Genomic DNA, 18990 nt, shown 5'->3' with positions numbered 1-18990 from the left:
ACCGACTACTGGATTGTGAATTCTATTTAACTTGGCTGCTTCTGTGTCTCCAAAATTGATTGAGTTTTGATATATAAATAGAATGCATTTTTCTTATTATACTTCCAAGTTTGAGTCTGCATATATCACAATAAAATGTGGACGGTGGACGAATGAGCTGAGTGTGGAATACTAAACATGTTCATACATGAAATTGAAGCGTTGTATTTTTGTCCAAACACTAACTTATGCCTTATTTGGAACACTCACTTCCCATAACATATGTACTCTGTTCTCGACAAATGACACAAGCTAACCTAATAAAAAAACAATCACAACGTTGACACATTTGAAAGAAATGTGTTTCAAATACGATATGAAAAAAATAGTTTCAAATATATATATATATGAAAATAATGTTTCATTGGACATCAACCTAAAATAATATAAGAATCCGTCTCTTAATTTAACTAAAAATATAAGAACCGACTCTTAAATTAGAGTTTTAAGAACCGGTTCTTAACTTTTTTTAGTTAAAAGTTAAAAAACGAGTTTTTATATCGCGCTAAAAACTTTCAATAATCATGCTCTCAGTGTGCCATGTTATTGCACATATTTTGATATCGAGAATCTACACGCATTTATTATCTGCATGATTAAATATGAAACCAACGGTGTAATGACAGTGGATATGAGGTTCATTGGATGATTATTGGTTGACAGAAAGCTGTTCCCATACAGGTAAAGCTCGAGATTATTTTCAATCTATTCACCATTAGCATTTATTACGTTACCAACTTGTCATTCATAACTTAGATGCCATAAACCGGGCCTCGTGGTCCGGTAGTAAAGGAACCTCGGTTGAGATGCCCGCCATCACGAGTTCGAGCCCCGGCCACAGCAGATTTAACATGGTTTCCGTTTGGCCTCCATGACCTTCCTCGCCAATTCCGGTTGGATGCGGTGGGATAGTCGGACTAAGTGAAAAGTCCGGATACCTGGATAATAATAAGAAAAAAAAAAACGTAGATGCCATAAAACCTACGAGCTTCAGGATCCATTGCCTGACTTCTGAATAATTGTTAGCAAAATTATATTGCGCCTTCCCTCTTCTATAGTCTTGTTATTGGCCAGGTCCGACGTCTCTCCTCCATCTAGGCTACTGCTCGCGAAGTGGTCGATGGCGGTGGCGTGTTGGTTGGTGATGGAGTCATGACCTGTAAAGCAAGTAATCTTTTCTGAATGCAACTTCTGTAACACACTTCTTTTTCTGAATGCAATTTTTTGTGTAATAATTATATCTTCATGTATATATCTTCTCAAAATTTTTTTATTAAGTTTCTTTTGTAATAGTTTTGTTGTCTAATTCTACTTTTAAAATATTATAAATCTTATTTTGATTTTTTTTAAAAAACTTTTATGTGTAAAATTTTAATTTATAAAAATAAATTTGAAATAGCTAAAATATACAAAAGTTTTAAAGAATAAAACTATGAATGAGAAAATATTTAAGAATCGTAAATGTGATTTATAATTAATTATAAGGACCAAAATGCAAATAAAAAGATGAAACTTCAAATTTAGAGTTTTGAGTAGTGAAACTTCAAATACGAAGTTTCACTTCTTACAACTCTAAATGTGAAGTTTTGAAGTTTTTTTTTTAAAAGGAAAAAAGTCTATATTTGAAGTTATAGAATTTATTTTGGAGATGCTGCATCTCTGGCTTGATGGTTTCACATATTTATCGCTCCTCTCTACTCAAAAATCAGAAACACTCCTGCACAAACGATGGCCGCTTCCCAGATCTCTCTTTCCAAGTTGAAGCCAGGGTGAACCGTTGTCACACACCTACTCCGATTTAGGGACATCCTCACGCATATAACTCAACATGTTACAATCACCATCAGAATTGATAAGTATTAAGTAAGTTCCCTCCACAGAGACTGTTAAATGCTTTCTATTTTACGTGCAGGGACGTCACTTTGTGCCTAAGCGTATTCGACGGCCTTGCCCGACTCTTCACAAGTGACTGGAAACTGGTGTCCGCCAGCCTCGATTGATAATAGCGAACAGTATCAACCCCCTAAAAGGCCTTTCACGTTTACGGAGGTAAACAATTTGTGAAATCTTGGGTATATTTATGCTTCCTCTAAAAGGCCTCTCACGTTTCCAGACCTGTAAAGCAAGTAATCTTTTTCTGAATGCAACTTCTGCAGCACACTTCTTTTTGACAAGAATGTGGTTGCAAGTCAGAATATATTTGATGAGTAAGGGTCTTAATTGTAATGCAGATATGAAGACAAAGTCTTTGTTTTACTTTGCAAATTTGTATCTTCAGCTTTTTTTTACTTTTTTGGTCAATTTGAATCTTCATCTTTTTTTGCGCAACAGATTAACTTGATTAAGTGGAGAATAGTTTAGCCCAACGGGACATTACATAGGTGGCCCTTGGAAATCAAATCTGCAGACCCATTTGAAGATCTAGAGATGTAAGAAAAGCGACAAACAGAGAAGAACGAAGAAATCGAATCGATGTCCGACAAGACGCTGTAGAGTTCTGTCGGTCTCCGTTTCGTGGTGATCGCCGTGACGAGTGCTTGAGCATCTGATCGTAGCCAGATTGAAGTGAATCCAAGCGAGAGGCCATGAAGCAAGGCATCTCTCATAGCTAGAGCCTCCGCAAGGATAGGTGACGCAACGTGGTAATGGGATTTACCTCCTCTACCGATCTCGCCTTCCGAATTACTGAAGATCCATCCTGGTCCCGCCGCCAATGATCCATCTTTCCAGGCTCCGTCCGAATTGCAGATGATTGTCGTAGTTGGGAGGTTTCCTGGTGGTGAAAAAGTCGGAGGTTTTGCGATTTGGGGGCCGATGGGGGTTTGTGCAAGCTCCCATTCATGTGCTACTTGTAGAGCTTTGGTTAAGGTCGCAGATGGTGAAAAATGTATGTTCTAGAAAGTGAGTTGGTTGCGGCTTATCCACACAAACCAACAGACCCAAGGGAAGAGATTGATTGTAACTCCAGTTGGTGGGAGGTTGCGTGAGCCTACTGATAGGGAGAGCGCATCAGCGAAGGATGTTAATTGGGTTGATACTAGGGGTTTCTCCCACGGGATCATACTCCAAACTTCTTGTGCGAAGTTGCAATGGAAGAAGAGATGGTTTGCGGTTTCAATCTCTCAACATCTTGCGCAACGGATATTTGCTAGAAGACCTCTCCGCTGCAAATTTTCTCTGGTCGGTAGGGCGTTGTCAAGGATCTTCCACAGAAACAACTTGAGTTTTGGAGAGAGGCGTGGAGTCCAAATCAGTTTCTTCCAATTGACTGTTTCCGTTGCGATTGTAGCAATAGGAGCGGCTTGAGTGGCCTAGCTTCCGGCATAGTAGCCCAACTTAGTGGTGTAGTCCCCTGATTTCTGGAGCGGCCAAATATAAGCATCCTCAGCCTCCAAAACACTCGGTTTAATGCTAAGTATTAGATGCGTCAACTCCTGGAGTGATTCATTAATACGTGCCACATCCCACTCTTTTGTTTCGCTAGTTAGGAGATCAGCAACAAAGAGGTCCTGTTCTTGTTATGTGGTGGGTCCGAAGGGGCGTAGATTGTCAGCAGGGTTGATCCAAAAATCACTCCACACTCGCGTAGTAGAGCCATTCCCAATGACTTTACCTAGATGGGAAAGAAGAAGGTCCCTTTCCCAAATGATTCTTTTCCAACCGTGCGAAGAGCAAAAGCTAGCTTGGGTGGTCAAGAATGATTGAGAATGGCAGTATTTTCCTTTCAGCACCCGTGATAGAAGGCAGTCACGGTTTTTCAGTATCCTACACGCTACCTTGCCTAGGAGTGCTTGATGGAAGAGGTGAACATCTCTGAATCCTAGACCTCCCAAACTTTTGGGCTTTGTGAGCTTATCCCAAGCGAGCCAGCAAATCTTCATATCTCCATTACTGTTATCCCACCAGAAACGGGTTAGGACTGATTGAATCTTATTACACAATCCCACAGGAAGCTGGAAGCAGGACATTGCAAATGATGGGATGGCAGAGAGAACAGACTGAAGCATGGTCATCTTTCCCGCAGTAGAAAGGAACCGTGAAGACCAGCTCTGCGCTTTTGGCTTCATGCGATCTACAATAGAAGCAAAAAGATCCTTCTTTTTCCTGCCAAAATGCTCAGGTAAACCCAAATACTTCCCTACTCCCCCCTCCTTACTTATGCCTAGTTGTGCTTTAACCCGAGCTCGAACTTCCTGTGGGGTTCTTGCAGAAAAAGAGATTGAGGATTTATCAGTGTTTATCTTTTGGCCAGAAGCAGCTTCATAGTCTTGTAGAATTTTTTGAAGCGTTTCGCAGCATCTAGAGTTAGTTCCTGGGAAGAACATAGTATCATCTGCGAAAAGCAGATGATTGATGCGTGGACTATTATTCGAGACTCTCACTCCCGTTAACTGATCGTCTTGTTGTGCTTTTTTGCAGAGGCCCGAGAGCACTTCTCTGCACAGAATGAAGATGTATGGGGATAGAGGATCTCCCTGACGGATTCCACGCTGAGGTTTCACTTCACCCACCACCTCGTTATCAATCAGAAAGGAGTAAGAGACGGTGGAGATACATTGGAGGACCAATTGACCCATATGCTGTCGAAGCCAAGCCTCTCGAGACTTGTCTGATGAAGGGCCACTCAAGACGATCATACGCCTTGCTAATGTCGGTTTTGACGGCCATGGAGCAGTGTTTTTCCACTTCAGATAATGGAGGACCTCATGTGTAATGAGCACATTATCCGAGATCGCTCTATCAGGTACAAACGTGGATTGATTCTCTGAAACAATGTTCTGTAGAATAGGTTTTAGCCTGATAGATAACAGCTTGGAAATGGCCTTATAATAAACGTTACACAAAGCTATAGGTTTGTAGTCAGAGACCCTCAGAGGATTAACTATCTTGGGGATGAGTCTGATGTTTGTGTTGTTGATCTTGTTAGGTAGGAAGCATGTGGAGAAGAAGGCTCTAATCTCACAGCAGATTGCTGGGCCTACCGTGGGGCAATTGGTTTGGAAGAAGCTAGCAAAAAATCCGTCAGGACCATGGGCTTTATCTGGATGAATGGCAAACATTTCCTCCCTTATCTCAAGGTCAGTTGGTAGCATGGTGAGTTTTCTGTTAGTCTCGGCGGAGAAACAGGGGGTGAGAGCTCTGATCACTGTGTCCGCCACTTGGGGTTGTGAAGACGTGAAGATGTTCTGGAAATATTTTGAGATAATGTCAGCAACCTTCTCGTCATCGACAACCAATGTGCCATTGTCGTCCTCAATCATGGAGAGTCTATTTCGAGCTCTCTTGTTTTTGGTTGAAGCATGGAAGAATCCCGTTTTTAGATCACCCAGAGACAGCCATAGCCGTCTACTCCTCTGTTTCCAGAACTCCTCCTCGGCCTTGTACGCCAAGAGGAGCTTCTGGTTGACAGCCGCTATCACACTATCATCAACAAAGGTATCAGACATTGCCTCGTCAAGGGCTTTTTGTAGTGAAACAATTTACTTCTGGCTATTAATGTGGTGTTTTTTGCTCTAGGAGGCTATAGCACGTCTACAGTTTGCGATTTTTGTGGAGACAGGGCAGTGTTTGGAATCAGACCACACTTTGTCCAAAAGAGCTCTCACCTCATCATTGTGGCGTAGTCTCCTATCGTAGCGGAAGCTATACGGGCGTTTCTTCCATCTAGCGGTGAAGGAAGAGATGAGAGGCCTGTGGTCTGAACCTTCAAACGGAAGGTAGATACAGTTCCCTTTCGGGAAACAGTCTGACCAGGAGCTATTGGTTAGAGCTCGATCCAGTCTGCAGTGCACTCGATGTGTATGCCTCGTTCCTCTCCAGGAAAGAAAATTTCCTCGGTGTCTCAGGTCAAAGAGGTCGTTCGATGCGATAAAAGTCCTAAAATTACTGAAGGAGCTTTCCGGTCTATCCCGGCCTCCCGTTTTCTCCGAATTGTCAATGATTTCGTTGAAATCTCCAGTCATAAATCATGGATCATCTCTCAAACCACCTAGCTGTGTAAGTTGGTCCCATACTTCTTGTCTATTCGATACTTCAGGAGCTCCAAAAACGAAGGAACTGAAGAAGTTTGAATTTTTGTAGGAGATATGGGTGTCTAAGTAGTTGGAGGTCGCCGTCAGCACCTGGATCTTTACGTCAGACTTCCAGAGAAGGCAGAGCCCTCCTGAGCTTAGACTACTTGGTGAAACAAGGAAGTGAGACTCGAGAAGTAAAGGCTCTAGTTCTTTAAGGACGAAGACATCTGGATTCTTTGTTTCCTGGAGAAAGATGATGTCTAGAGAGAATTTTTTGTTGAGAGCAATGAGCCTTTGGACTATTCTGGGATTCGCCAACCCACAACAGTTCCAGATCATCACCACTAAGGAAGGTGGTTTCCCTCATCCTGAAAATCCGAAGCCTGAGCCGCAGACGTTGGACCTGAGAGTGGTGTAGTACGAGCCCCCACTGAGGCATCATTGACATCGTTCATCAACGGGTTTGCTTGCTGGTCTTGGGTGATGGGTGAAGTTGAGGTGAGCCCACGAGGTCTTCCCGAAAACGCTTGTGTCAAAGAGAGAAGTCTTTTGCACGAGCCAGTGTACACCTTGGGCTAGCTTCTATCTTCTTTGCTGGCCTACCACGTTTTTTAGTAACTTTTGCTCCAGTAGGCGGTGAGGCTTGGACCACAGCTGGAGGGAGTACAAGATTTTCTATATGTAGCTCATCTCCCCTGGAAGAGCTTCCTAAAATGACTGCTTTCCGTAGCTGCTGCAATTATTGAAGCTGCAGTCTCAGCCATAAGACCGTGCACTTCTCCGTTTAGCACTCTCTGTCTGCGAACTGCACTCTCCGTTGGGTCGGCGCAGCTAGTATACTGGAGCGTCACCTCCTGTAGTTCATTAAGAACCTACTCCGTAGTTGAGATTGGGGGCAGCAGGGGAAAATCCGACAGGGCCAGGTTTCTCTTCAAAGGAGGTTTCTCCAAACGGGTGGTAGGGAGAATCTCTGACTCCGAACCCTGTAGTGGATTCTTGCGACGAGGAGAGACTTCAGAGATCTTTTCTCTCCATTGTAGGTGGGGTTTAGTCCTACTGGGAGAGCTTCAGTCCTTCCTATTATCTTGTGAGTGATGAGATTTCGTGGTGCGGGGTGAGAACTGGCGCCTTGCATACTGTGTAGGAGGATGTTGACCCGGAGTAAGCTTGTTTCTCAGTGGAGATCCCCGAGCAGGAGGTAGAGGTAGACGATCTCTAATAGTTAAATTTGATTACCAAAAAAACGATAGGCCTCATGCTTTCTTGATTCTTTTTTTTGGGCAATGCTTTCTTAATACTAACACGTTTTCAGCACCATATACAATAGGCTTCTGCAGTTTCGATAAGTGACACTCAATATTAAAGCCCAGACAAAGTAAGAGGCAACCTCTAACTCTAAAACCAATCTATAACCCCATTAATAACAAGGCCCAGATAATTTTCAACAATAATTTTTACCAAAATAAAAAATAAAAAAAATTTCAACAATAATAATATGAGCATACTTCACACAAAACCACACGTAACATGTTGGTTTCTCCAACACATAAACCAACTCTCCAATGCACCTATTCAAATATATATCAACCACTTGATTCAAATTTTTTTTTGATTGATTCAAATTTATATATCAAGCAACCAACATAAATGATCTCAAATTCCACAATACAACTTAAGATCACTCGAAATAACTATCTATGTGTTCAACAATTTCTCGAAAACTTGACGAGCTTGAAATATAACAATACATCTCCACAGCATCTCCACAAAGTGTCAAAGCCAATGCACAAAAAAAAAACACCCATGCACAAAACACCCTCCTTTAGTCATATTATCTCCGTCTAGCAAGACACGCTAACTATATTTGGAAAATTTAGTTCCACATATCACCGGTTCATGGACATAACAAAGACCTTCCAAATTAATCACAGTTATATGAACACAAGTTTGTGAGAAAATGATAATTATAATCTATTTAAAAACAAGTTGCACCAATTTGCTTCCAAATATTTCTCTTTTTCAAAAATAAATAAATTGCACCAAATCTAAAAAAAACACAAACACAAAAGTGTTGTTCGTTTGGTTGCCGCAGCTTTCTGCGGCTGCGGTTGAGTCTGCGGTTGCGGCTGTGACTGAGTCTGTGGCTAGGGCTGCGTCTGCTCGTTTGGTTGTTGTTCGTTTTGCAGACGCAGCCGCAGTCGCAGACCCAGTCGCAGCCGCAGCCGCAGACTCAGTCGCAGCCGCAGCCGCAGACTCAGCCGTAGCTTGTTGTTCGTTTTGAAGATGCAGGACATTGACGCAGACGCAGCCGCAAGAAATAGATTTAGCTATGTTCGTTTGGTCGTCGCAGACGCAATTTTAATTTGTTCATATTTTAATTTTATGAATTTATAAAATTGTATTTTAAATAAATAAAATGCAGTTTAAATTTGTAAAATTGTATTTTAAATAAATAAAATATAGATTCAAAATTTGTATTATTTACATTCATCAAAATATCATATTTAATTAGTAATAAATTTAACAACATTTTTTGTCATAAATCATTTTATCACAAGCATATGTTCATCTATAAAAATATTATTTACATCTTTAAAAATATTATATTTAATTGGTAATAAATTATTAGTCAAATATATAAATATAACAACATTTTTTGTCATAAATTATAACTAAATTAAGACAAAAACTAATATATCAAAATATTTATCACATGGTCTACCTGTTGAGGATCAAGTTGATGTAAAAGAGCTATTAGGAATGTATGTAAGACTAGCAATTTCATCATAATGTAAAATTAATATCTTTGTGATGAATGTATGTGCACTTTCATGTGGCAACAAAAGTTTAAAGCTTTTAGATTTGTCATTAAGAACCGAATACATGTGATAAAAAGGATGAACAGAGTGTACTTTACACGCATGCCTTTATGTAAAAAACAACATGAGGTCTTAGATTATTTCATTTGTGAATGGAAAGAGTTAAAAGACAAAGAAGGAATCTGAATGTAAGAAAACAGGGGAAAGTCATTGCATGTATTTAGCTCTGTTTTATCCCAGTGACACCAGCAATAACCTGAAAAACCACTTGAAGGATTTAGTTTTGGCTAGACATAACCTTGGTTCGAAAAAGCGAGCGTTTCTGGCGCCATGGCGCTAAGCGCCTCATGGCGAGGACCTCAACGCTTCGGGACCCCATTGCCAGGCGAGGTACATAGATCCCCTGCTTTTCCTCGATTTTCGTCGTTTTTTTTTATTTCCTTAAAGCGCTAAAAACGGCGATTTGTTGTACCTATATTAAAAAAAATTGATTCAAAATTGTACACTTATCATGTATATCTAGTGGATCTAAATATACTCTTATCGTATTAGGCGTGTAGAAGAGGGTATTCACAATCCCACTACCTTAGCACACAATCCCACTAACCCTATTTCATCTCCTATATAATAAGTAATAACCTTACAAACCTTAAGTTAAACTCATTAGCTTTTCTACTCTTATCTGAATTTGGTATTTTAATTTGGTATTTTCAGTTGGTGTTTTCTATATTTTGGTGTTTTTGGTTTTCTACATGTCTTAGCTTTCTTATGTTAACGTAAGATATATGTATGGTTTTGTAGTTACCTTTTTTTGTTGCAGGTGGACAAAGCGCTTGCTTTACAGTGCCATGGCGCTAATCTCCAACCTCATTGCTTCATGTCGCCACACGCTTTTTCGAACCAAGGACATAACCATGTACTAAATTTACAGAGAGACATAAATGAATAAGTAAAATCACAAGAATAAGAAGCAAAGCGAGGAGAAGCAAAAGCATGGAGATAAGTGTTATGTACAACACACAACAACAAAAATACAGAACTTGGAATCATAAAAACAAACAAAGAAAATTTGCAAACACAAAGTATATAAGAAGGAGGGGCTTTAACTTGTTTGGAAGCCTCAAGTGAATGTAAAATAAGCTTTACAACAGCAGGCAGAAAGAGTCCTACAAACAAGATGAGAAGAAAAACAGAACATGTCACACAAGCAAACAACATATCAAACAAACTCCTCACACACCAAAACTCAAGTTAGCTTAGACAAATGCAGTCAGTAGAAAGAACCCAGTAGCATATAAATAGGGAAAATAGGGTACCTTTACTCCTGCCCACCAGTCAACGGTCTAGACAAGCTCTAGCCACAAGGTTTTTGCAAGCACCCAGTTGATTTTACGCCTCTCTTCAAGCACTTTTTTCCAATAGCTGTGAAAAAGTACATATCAATACAGTATCAGAGGAAACTGATAGTTATGAACTAAAACATCAGTAAACTATCCCCATCAGACACAAACCCATATCCTAAATGCTTTAGAACAAAGACCATCACTATCAGCTTCTTCTTGTCTTAGTTATGAACTTGGATCTTGGATCCAAAACACACTCCCAAAAACTCATATGAAACACAAAAATAGAGACAAGTTACAGTTACCTCAACTATGCTTGAAACCCAAATCGGAGGAGAAGAGAGAGCTCGTGCTGCGTCAGAGAGAGGAGAGAGCTCGAGGTCTGCGTCTGAGATGGAGATGGGAGAGCTCCAGGTCTAGAGATGAGATGGAGATGGGAGAGCTCCAGGTCTAGAGATGAGATGGAGATGAGAGAGCTCGAGGTCTGCGTCGAAGATGGAGATGGAGATGGAGATGAGAGAGCTCGTGACTGTGTGAGATGGAGATGAGAGAGCTCGAGGTATGGAGATGAGAGAGCTTGTGGCTGTGAGAGATGGAGATGAGAGAGCTCGAGGTCTGCCTGAGATGGAGAGTGATGAGATGGAGATGGAGAGTGATCGAGCAAGGTTGCCTCAATTTGGAAAACAAGATGCTGCTGCGTCAATGTAGGTTAAGTATTTTTGAAAATACTGAAACATATTAAGGGCAAAATAGTATATTAAGTAAAATAGTATATTAAGTTATCGGCCGCTGAAAACAAAAAAAAATCGTTTTTTAGTTATTTATTGCATGATAAATCACTACAAGTGATGGAGATATACGATTTAAATAACGAAAAATCTAATATTTAAAAATTGTAATAATTTACGTCGCAGTCGCAGATTTTATCAGCGTCAGCCGCGACGGTTCGCCTTCGGACCCAACTTTCTGAGTCAACCAAACAGCACTAAAGTCATTAACCCCGCGGCAACTTATAAATATAATAAAAGCTTCGTAATACAATAGGTTCTACATTCATTCGAACTTAACAAAAGGCATTACTACACTTCTTGATTAGATTAGAACAAATACAAATAGGTTTTTACCAAGGTTCGAAACTTGACTCACACGCTTCTTATCTTACATGACACAACGAAAGGCTTATTTATATTACAAGAACAGAGCAGATAACATGTGCTTTGTGATCAACCCAAAAGCACCTCTTAAACACACCTAGTGGACATACTAAGGATTTTTCCTCCGTTTTCTCAAGGTAGAACCTGCACAGGACCGGTCCTGCAACCTTCCACACAAACCCACAGTTTCGAGCGTTGTTCATTTTGACTGCATTATCGTAAACGATGTTGTAAAGTGCCAAGGCTTGCGGATAAAGCTCTTCAAGCCCTGCAGCACCATAGAACTCCTGACACACAAGCAGAAAAAAATATATTGGTGGGACCTGTAGAGGATGGATTTGACCATCCTCAAGACCCGAGGAATAGAAAGGCCTGGCCCGGATTAGGTAGAGCGATGGCTCGATCGGTCGGCTCAAGAGTTAGGTCTCTTGGCTTGACTCTCGAGTACTTTTAGTCGATCATCATCGACTGAAGTACATCCGGCTCAGCGGCTGCTCAGACGCCTACGGGCTTCTCGGCCCAGCAGAGGAGGCCCACCAAGATGGCGTAAATTAGGTCAAGGACGATGCATCAGGATGTCTATATAAGGGAAAAGGGAGACAACAAGAGAAGGATCCGAAATCACTGACTAACACTTGGCGGCTAGATTAGGGTTTTCACCTTTGCTTCATCTCGCCGTTAGTTGTACTTTTCCGGTAGCTCATCGAGCCACCGGCTTCCTTTCTGTCGCACTCTCTTCGTTTCCCTTGTAACCAACTGAACGTTTTTCTCCGACCATTAATAAGACGTCTTTGTTTAAACCCACATCTTATTTATTACCGTTTTCCGATCAAACAGGACCAATAAACAAAACGTACGTGATCCATCAAGTTTGCCTGCTTGTATCTCTGGATAACTTCATTGGCTGATTCATCTTTGTTACCCATCGCCTGGATCATCTCCTTTCTGTACTTTTCATACCACCGTCCACATTTCTCCATATGATGATCAGAGACCGGCTCAGCTTTGAAACATGAGAGTTTACTCATCTCTGAATTGTATAAACCACAGTTGAAAACATATATTCCTGATGATATAATCATTTGTTTCTGTGTTCTGATCAGTAGTAAGAAGAAAGGTCCTTTACCAGCTGATGGTTTGTGTTCCTCTGCTGTATGTGAATGAACAAAGTCATAGATCATTCCAAGAATAGAAGTGGAATTGAATTTCTGATCACGCTCCAAGTAATGAGGGAAAATGTCAGGCTTCAGCTCGTCTGGGAGATTGACGACCTCAGCACCTTGCTTAGGTGCATCAAGAGCATCATAGTATATATCAATGAGCTTTAACATTTTCTTCTTCATTTCAGCTTTTTCCTCAGCCCTCTCATCTCCCAGTGTGAGGAATTGGTCCATTATTGTTAACCAGCTATCAGCAGCCATCCCTACAACATTGCTGTAAACCCAAGAAAAAAAAAATGAATCCCAAAGATTCACATTTTTTTCATTTTCTTTTGGTATTAAAAAGTAAAGTTGAGAGTACCTAGCATGGAATCTTGTCTTCAAGTACATATTGAAAAGCTCTTCTTCCAACTCTTCTGGTGAAAGTTGGCTTGGATTTTTAGCAGAGTTAATGTTAATAGGAGGAGTCAAACTCACCCAAGGCTCACTTGGTTTGAAGTGTTCAAGTAGCTAAAACAGATAGCAAACCATCAAAAAAATCAGGTTACAACAAAACAGAACTTTACTTTCAAATTCAGTGCATTACCTCTGGATTTCTGGATATGAAATACAAATCACCATCAAAGTCACCACCTGCAATCTCATCACCCAAAGATCTTGGACCTTTCTGAGGGAAGAACACACCATACTTTGAGTTTCCAACATACTCCTCCAAGGTCTTAACATAAGTAGCCTTAAGTACATGTATGTCTCCAAAATGTAGTCCAGGATTCCTGTATACAAGCACATTCCCTGAGATTTGGCCAGACTCACTACACCTAACCACAACAAAGAATGTAATTAGGAAATAAACATCCAACTCAAAAAGTGAAAGAGCAAGAGATTAAGAAGCATACAGGATGACACAGACTTCATCTTCCTTTAACTCTCCAGTGGGATCAACTGTACCCATGAGATAGTATGATTCACTCACAGGAAGCCTTCCTGCTTTGAGATCATTCTTCTCTGTTTTTGAAAAAATAGACAGCTGATCCTGCAAGTGTGGTTCGTCAAGTGGGATACCAGCCAAAATCATACGTGCAGCGTTGTGATCGTCCATATCTCCATAATTAAGGGTAACTGCACATGTAAACCCACTTCTTAGAAGGTCCATCGTAAGTAAATAAGGACTTTGGAATGAATGTTAAGGACCTTTAAGAGCAGCACGTTTGTTGTTGAAGATACTTTTGGACTCTTCCAGCGTATTGAGCAAAATATCCAGAAAGAATTCATCAGGGACTCCTCCATAGCTGAGCAGCGCAACCAAGTTTCTTGATAACTTTGTTCTTTTTGGTGGATTACTGGATAATGGAAACAACAAGATGTTACTATTAAGAACTTTAGTATCAAACAAGAAGTTTCAAAGAAACACATTTACCTTGTATTGACAACCTCTAGGGAGCCAAAAGTGCTAACATTTGAAAACGCTGGATCTTTAGAAACCATGATCATAGAAGGTCTGACCTGGACAGTACAAGGAGGAAGCTGCCAAAATTTGGAGCAAGGAATAGCTTGAAAACATTTAAACAAACAAATATGGATTTTGTAATGAAAAAAAGAAAGAGACAAGACTTACTTTCTTGTTTAGGAGAAAACTTCCCTTAGCAGCATAGCCATCATAAAACATCCGAAACTGGATTAGAAGAGGCTGTTTGGAAAAGTAACTGTTACTATGGACAAGTATATAAGGGAGCATGAACATGGGTTTGAAATTTAGTATACATACCGGGTTTTGAACATTATTGCTCCTGAGACATTTCCCTTTATATACATGTACTGGACACATCCGAGCAAGATCTTCAGAGATGTAGCCAGTGCCATCTGAATGTATACATGGTTTCCCATTCTTATCAAGAACATCTTTATCATTCTCATCCTGCAATTGGAACAGAGGATAAAAGATCAAAGGACACAGTGAACAGGACTTAAGTAAAGACTAATTAGATAGAGACACAGTTTCTAAAAGGAGAAAAGAATTAACAAAGTACGTGGCAGTGTATATCATCGATTGTCTCAAAGGTTATCCCATTCATGTCAACTTCAAGCTTCTTAGTCTTTGACAGAATCAAAGAAAACCTGAAGCATCAACAAAAACACACAGTGACTCAAATTAAAAAGGAAAAAAAATTCTCAAATAGACATAGAGAAGAAACTGAAGTTACCTTGCCATGTAGTTGGCCAAAGATGGCAATGTGTGGACGTGCATAAAATGCATACGAGCTTCACAAATTGACTTCCCAGAAAAGATGTAAGGAGTTCCCAAATCATTCGCTGATGTGGAATCAGTGCCTATGAAGTAGCATTTCACTCCTTCTGTGGAAAAGTCTACCTTCTTTTCACCTTTTCCACCATCTTTGAAAACTGTTCAACACAATAAATAATATTTAACAACGAAAAAGTGTTGTATGTACAGTGTGACATGAATGATATTTAATCAAAAGAGAACAAAAAGGAAAAAGACCCACCAAAAAACTGATAACGGCGTAAACCGACCATGATACCATTCTTGGCAATCCTTTTGTATGCAGAGTAAGGGTCAGTTGACGAATTTTTCTGGACATCTGCAAACTTGACCGTCAAAACATTATCATCACCCAAGGCCTTGTGCAAGTGTGTTCCAGTGGGTTCAAGACGAGGTCCCTGCCAAAACAGTGTCTCCAGTCCATTATAAGTACAAGTAGATCGAGTCAATGTCGAAGGACTCTATTGACCCCACCAAGATACTACGTGTAATAGAGACATAAGATAGAAACTTGACAAAGAATTATTTCAACATAAAAAGTACACATGCAACATGGGAATATATATGCAAACACGAAAGAAAGAAAGATAGTACATTTGTTGAAAAGTACGGAAATGAACCTTGAACGTGTAACTTCCGTCTGAAGCGACATGACACTTATAGTAATAAGTGTTGCCACTCCTCCATTCGAGTGACTGCAGAAAGAAACAGAAGAAGCATGCAAGACCCAAACAGTACAAAATATGCCTCTAGTACCCAACAAAAGTCTACGGTCAGTTGTTGTCAATCTACCAAATAGAACACTCAAGATTAAGCAGGCATACCAATCTACGGTCTGTTGGGGAACAATAATCCTTCCCAAGCGATCCCAAACCGCAGCTTCAAATGCAACCATAGACAAATCCTTCCATCCTCTGATCTCTTCAGCAGTTATTTCAACCTGACCCAGATCTTTCCTGTTCAACACAAAAAGTTTTTTTTTTTTTTTTTTCAACACAAAAGTTTTATCATTAAAAGGGTAGCTTTTACCATAACAAACTTAAGTGGAAACATTAAAAAGTAGAAAACTTGAAGGCATAAACATACCCAGGAATGTAGGTAAGCAAGAGAAGGCCTTGTTGAACTCAAGTTCACACAAAGCAGCTAGTAAGAGCTGAGGAGGAGCTTCAGAATCAACAGATATCTCCTCTGTAGTCAGCATCAATCACAGTCAAAGTAAGAACCCACAAAATATAAAATAGAAAGACTCTGCTTTTAGATACTGACCTTGAGAAACTCTGCAGCCATCTTTTCGAGGAGGAGACTTAGCCGGAGAGCTAGTAACAGTAACGGTGTGTGTAAGCTTAGAGGCGATGAAGCGGTCGAGGCTGGACGTTCCCGGAGAATTAAAAGCTTTCCTGAGCAAATCGAAAGCTAGATCCTCAGGAATCGAAGAAAGTCTCTGCCTTGACTCGTCACTTATGTGAGGACATTTGTGTTTACTGTATATTTTCTCCAAAACGGTTTCGAGCCTACTCGGAAGAGCGATCACTGACCTCTGCGAAGTAGAAGCAGTTATCATTTCTTTTTTCTTCAAACACTTTCTTCTCTACTCTCTCTTTCTCACCAGTGAACTGAAGACTAGTTTATGCAAAGAGTTATAAAGAAAAACAAAAAGAGTCTGAGTCTGATGTGACTTAATAGAGCTGGGAATTTGGGTCATTATCCGCGGGTCCCGCCCCGTTTGAGCCGCCGTGGAGCGGATGCGGGTCGATCGATTTACAAATTTCAGCATGCGGGTGCGGGTGCGGGTGCGGGTGCGGGTTGAGTCGATTTTTAACGAGGCGGGTGCGGGTCAACCAAATTTGAATCGCGGGTACCCGCTGACCCGCAAAATAAAAAAAATATTATTTTTTCTATTTTAAAAAAAAATAAATAAAAATAAAAATATGTAAAAAAAATATATAAATTAGTGAAAATTAAATAATTTAAATTATAAATGTATAATTTTATTATAAAAATAATTAATTTATAATAAAAATAATTATTTATTAAATTTAATATTATCCGCGGGTCCCGCGGGTTACCCGCAATCTTAGCGGGGCGGGTGCGGGTTTACGATTTTTCTTTCGCGGGTTATGTGGGTCGGAATTTTGAGTTTAAAAAATAGAGTCGATCCGCGGGTTGGCAGGTCATGCGGGGCGGGTTGATCCGCGAACCTAGCCCTATGTGACTACACGAGAAGCGAGAAGATTGCATCTTTTATTCTCGGACAAAACTTAGGTTCATTCCATATGGGTGAACTCTCAAATTCACCTCTATTATTAACACCAATGAAATTAGTAAATAAAGAAGGAATTAAAACTAATAAAAAAAATAGCTTAAAAAAAAAGACATCGCCGTTAGAAAAGGATTAGAACGTCATCTTCATCGGCTTCTTCTTCATCACCCAATTGCGATTTCACCTTCTTCAAACCAAATCAAGCCATGTCTGACGGATGACAACAATCTGCAACGGCTTTTGAGTAGCTAAGCTTCTTAAAGCAGCTTGCCCCCCACAACAAGTTTCATTTGCATGACTAAAATCATCAATGGTGTGCAAGTTAGAAGCGATTATTGAGTAAAAATTGTGTCTTTTAAGCGGTGGTTTAGAATTGGCTTAGAATTTGGTTTGTTAGGGTTCCCCTGTTTCAGTCAGAGGTCAAAGGGTCCTATCTTTTCCATAGGAGAATGGCTTGTTTTCACGTTTCATTGAGATCTTAGTGCCCGACAGTATTTGTATCTTGATTCTACCAGATGATGAAGCACAAGTTTTAAAACTTTTGTTTATAGAGATTGTTGATCAAAGGGTCTACCTTCACTATTGGAGAATGACTTGTTTTCGAAATTTCATTGAGATCTTATTGTACGACAGTACTTGTTCCTTGATTCCACAAGATGATGAAGCACAAGTGTTTTTTTTTGTGTGTGTGTGTAGGCATCTGACTGACCAGTTGAGGAAAATTCAGATAGTGAACGATACCAATAAGGTCAGTGGCAACTTTGACTTAGGACTTATTGCTTTGTTCTTGTTTGGATTTGATCTCTGTTTACCATTTTTGAAGGACTTTGTTGTCGAGGCACTGAGATTAATCACGGAGATACTAACCTATGGCGATCACCATGATCCCTCATTATTTGAGTCAGTCTTTTCAGTCAACCCTCTTAGTTTCCTATTGTGGCATATGCTCATATTTCGAAAATAGCTGCAGGTTTTTTTGGAGAAGCAAGTCATGGGAGAGTTTGTACGTATTTTGAGGGTTAGCAAAAGAGTAACAGTTTCTGTTCAGTTGTTGCAAACCATGAGTATTATGATCCAAAACCTCAAAAGTGAACAAGCCATCTGTGAGTTCATCAGATGCTATATATCTGTCTTTGAGAAGCTTTATGATTAGAGTATGTTGATGATCTTTTTTTGAAACTCCTTGCAGACTACTTGTTCAGTAACGAATATGTAAACTATTTGTTGTCATCGCCGTCAGACATGGCTTGATTTGGTTTGAAGAAGGTGAAACCAAAATTGGGCGACTAAGAAGAAGAAGCCGATGGAGATCACGTTCTAATCATTTTCGAACGGCTCTCTTTTTTTTATAGCTATTTTCCTTTTTTATTGTTAGTTTTAATTCCTTTCTTATTTACTAATTCTACGTGGCAATTTGATTGGAATTAATAATAGAGATGAATTTGTTGGGGAAAGTCACACGGCGTAGCGGAAATACTAATGGTCGTGTTCCCCTGACCTTGTGCGAACCTGTGAGGAAAATACTTCGACGATGGCAAGATATCAAAGTTGCGATAACTAAATGAGACACAATTTTTACGTGGAAAACCTCTTCGATGTGAGAAGGAAAAACCACGGGACCGTAGTCCACTCAAAAATCCACTATATAAATGGTATGAGTACAACCACGTCCTCCCTGTTCAACAGCCTGAACAGAACAGAGAGTCTAGCTACAAAGAGCTATCTCCAACACAAACAACAACAACAAGAGAGCAACACAAAGCTTCAAAACCGGCAGCAACCAAACGACCTCAGCTCACAAAGATTCCGGCTTCCAGAAACTAATCCAACCGTACAAATCCAAGATAAACAAGTCGACAATACCTCTGTCAAATTTCAGCTCAATAAGAGAAGATCTCACCGTTGGATTTACCAAACACC

The 18990-nt window shown here is 40.1% G+C and overlaps 1 protein-coding gene, 1 long non-coding RNA gene and 2 pseudogenes across 5 annotated transcripts; 1 reads left to right on the top strand and 3 right to left on the bottom strand.

Moving 5' to 3' along the window:
* LOC106302306 overlaps positions 1–2645 on the bottom strand; it is a 6608-nt pseudogene extending 3963 nt beyond the window's left edge.
* A 6453-nt stretch (positions 2646–9098) lies between these two features.
* LOC106304801 lies at positions 9099–10577 on the bottom strand. The gene is made up of 3 exons (XR_001262838.1): positions 10521–10577; positions 10189–10294; positions 9099–9128 (listed from the first exon to the last, which is right to left on the bottom strand). It is a non-coding gene; the product is annotated as an uncharacterized LOC106304801 (long non-coding RNA).
* Positions 10578–11209: 632 nt separating this feature from the next.
* LOC106304793 lies at positions 11210–16401 on the bottom strand (annotated as a pseudogene).
* A 762-nt stretch (positions 16402–17163) lies between these two features.
* LOC106304799 (protein CLEC16A homolog) lies at positions 17164–18524 on the top strand. Of its 4 annotated transcripts, none has more exons than XM_013741192.1 (4): positions 17164–17409; positions 17767–17818; positions 18041–18173; positions 18260–18524. In XM_013741192.1, the coding sequence occupies exons 1-4, from the start codon at positions 17381–17383 to the stop codon at positions 18319–18321; spliced, it is 276 nt and encodes a 91-aa protein (XP_013596646.1). In that variant the 5' UTR covers positions 17164–17380; the 3' UTR covers positions 18322–18524. The 4 variants fall into 4 exon arrangements, 1 of the variants encoding a protein (XP_013596646.1); XR_001262835.1 differs by having other exon boundaries at positions 17166–17383; XR_001262834.1 differs by having other exon boundaries at positions 17166–17409; positions 17894–18173.
* Positions 18525–18990: the final 466 nt, after the last annotated feature.

Source organism: Brassica oleracea, chromosome C7 (assembly GCF_000695525.1).
Source record: "Brassica oleracea var. oleracea cultivar TO1000 chromosome C7, BOL, whole genome shotgun sequence".
NCBI lineage: Eukaryota > Viridiplantae > Streptophyta > Magnoliopsida > Brassicales > Brassicaceae > Brassica > Brassica oleracea.
This window is presented reverse-complemented; position numbering and strand designations above follow the sequence as displayed.

What these genes read in the sequence shown, in the direction of transcription:
- LOC106304799 (XM_013741192.1), top strand. Translation starts at nt 17,381, where the DNA reads ATGGTGTGCAAGTTAGAAGCGATTATTGA. An exon ending in AAGTTAGAAGCGATTATTGA is followed by an intron (nt 17,410 to 17,766) that starts GTAAAAATTGTG and finishes GTGTGTGTGTAG; the next exon opens with GCATCTGACTGACCAGTTGA. An exon ending in TAGTGAACGATACCAATAAG is followed by an intron (nt 17,819 to 18,040) that starts GTCAGTGGCAAC and finishes AAATAGCTGCAG; the next exon opens with GTTTTTTTGGAGAAGCAAGT.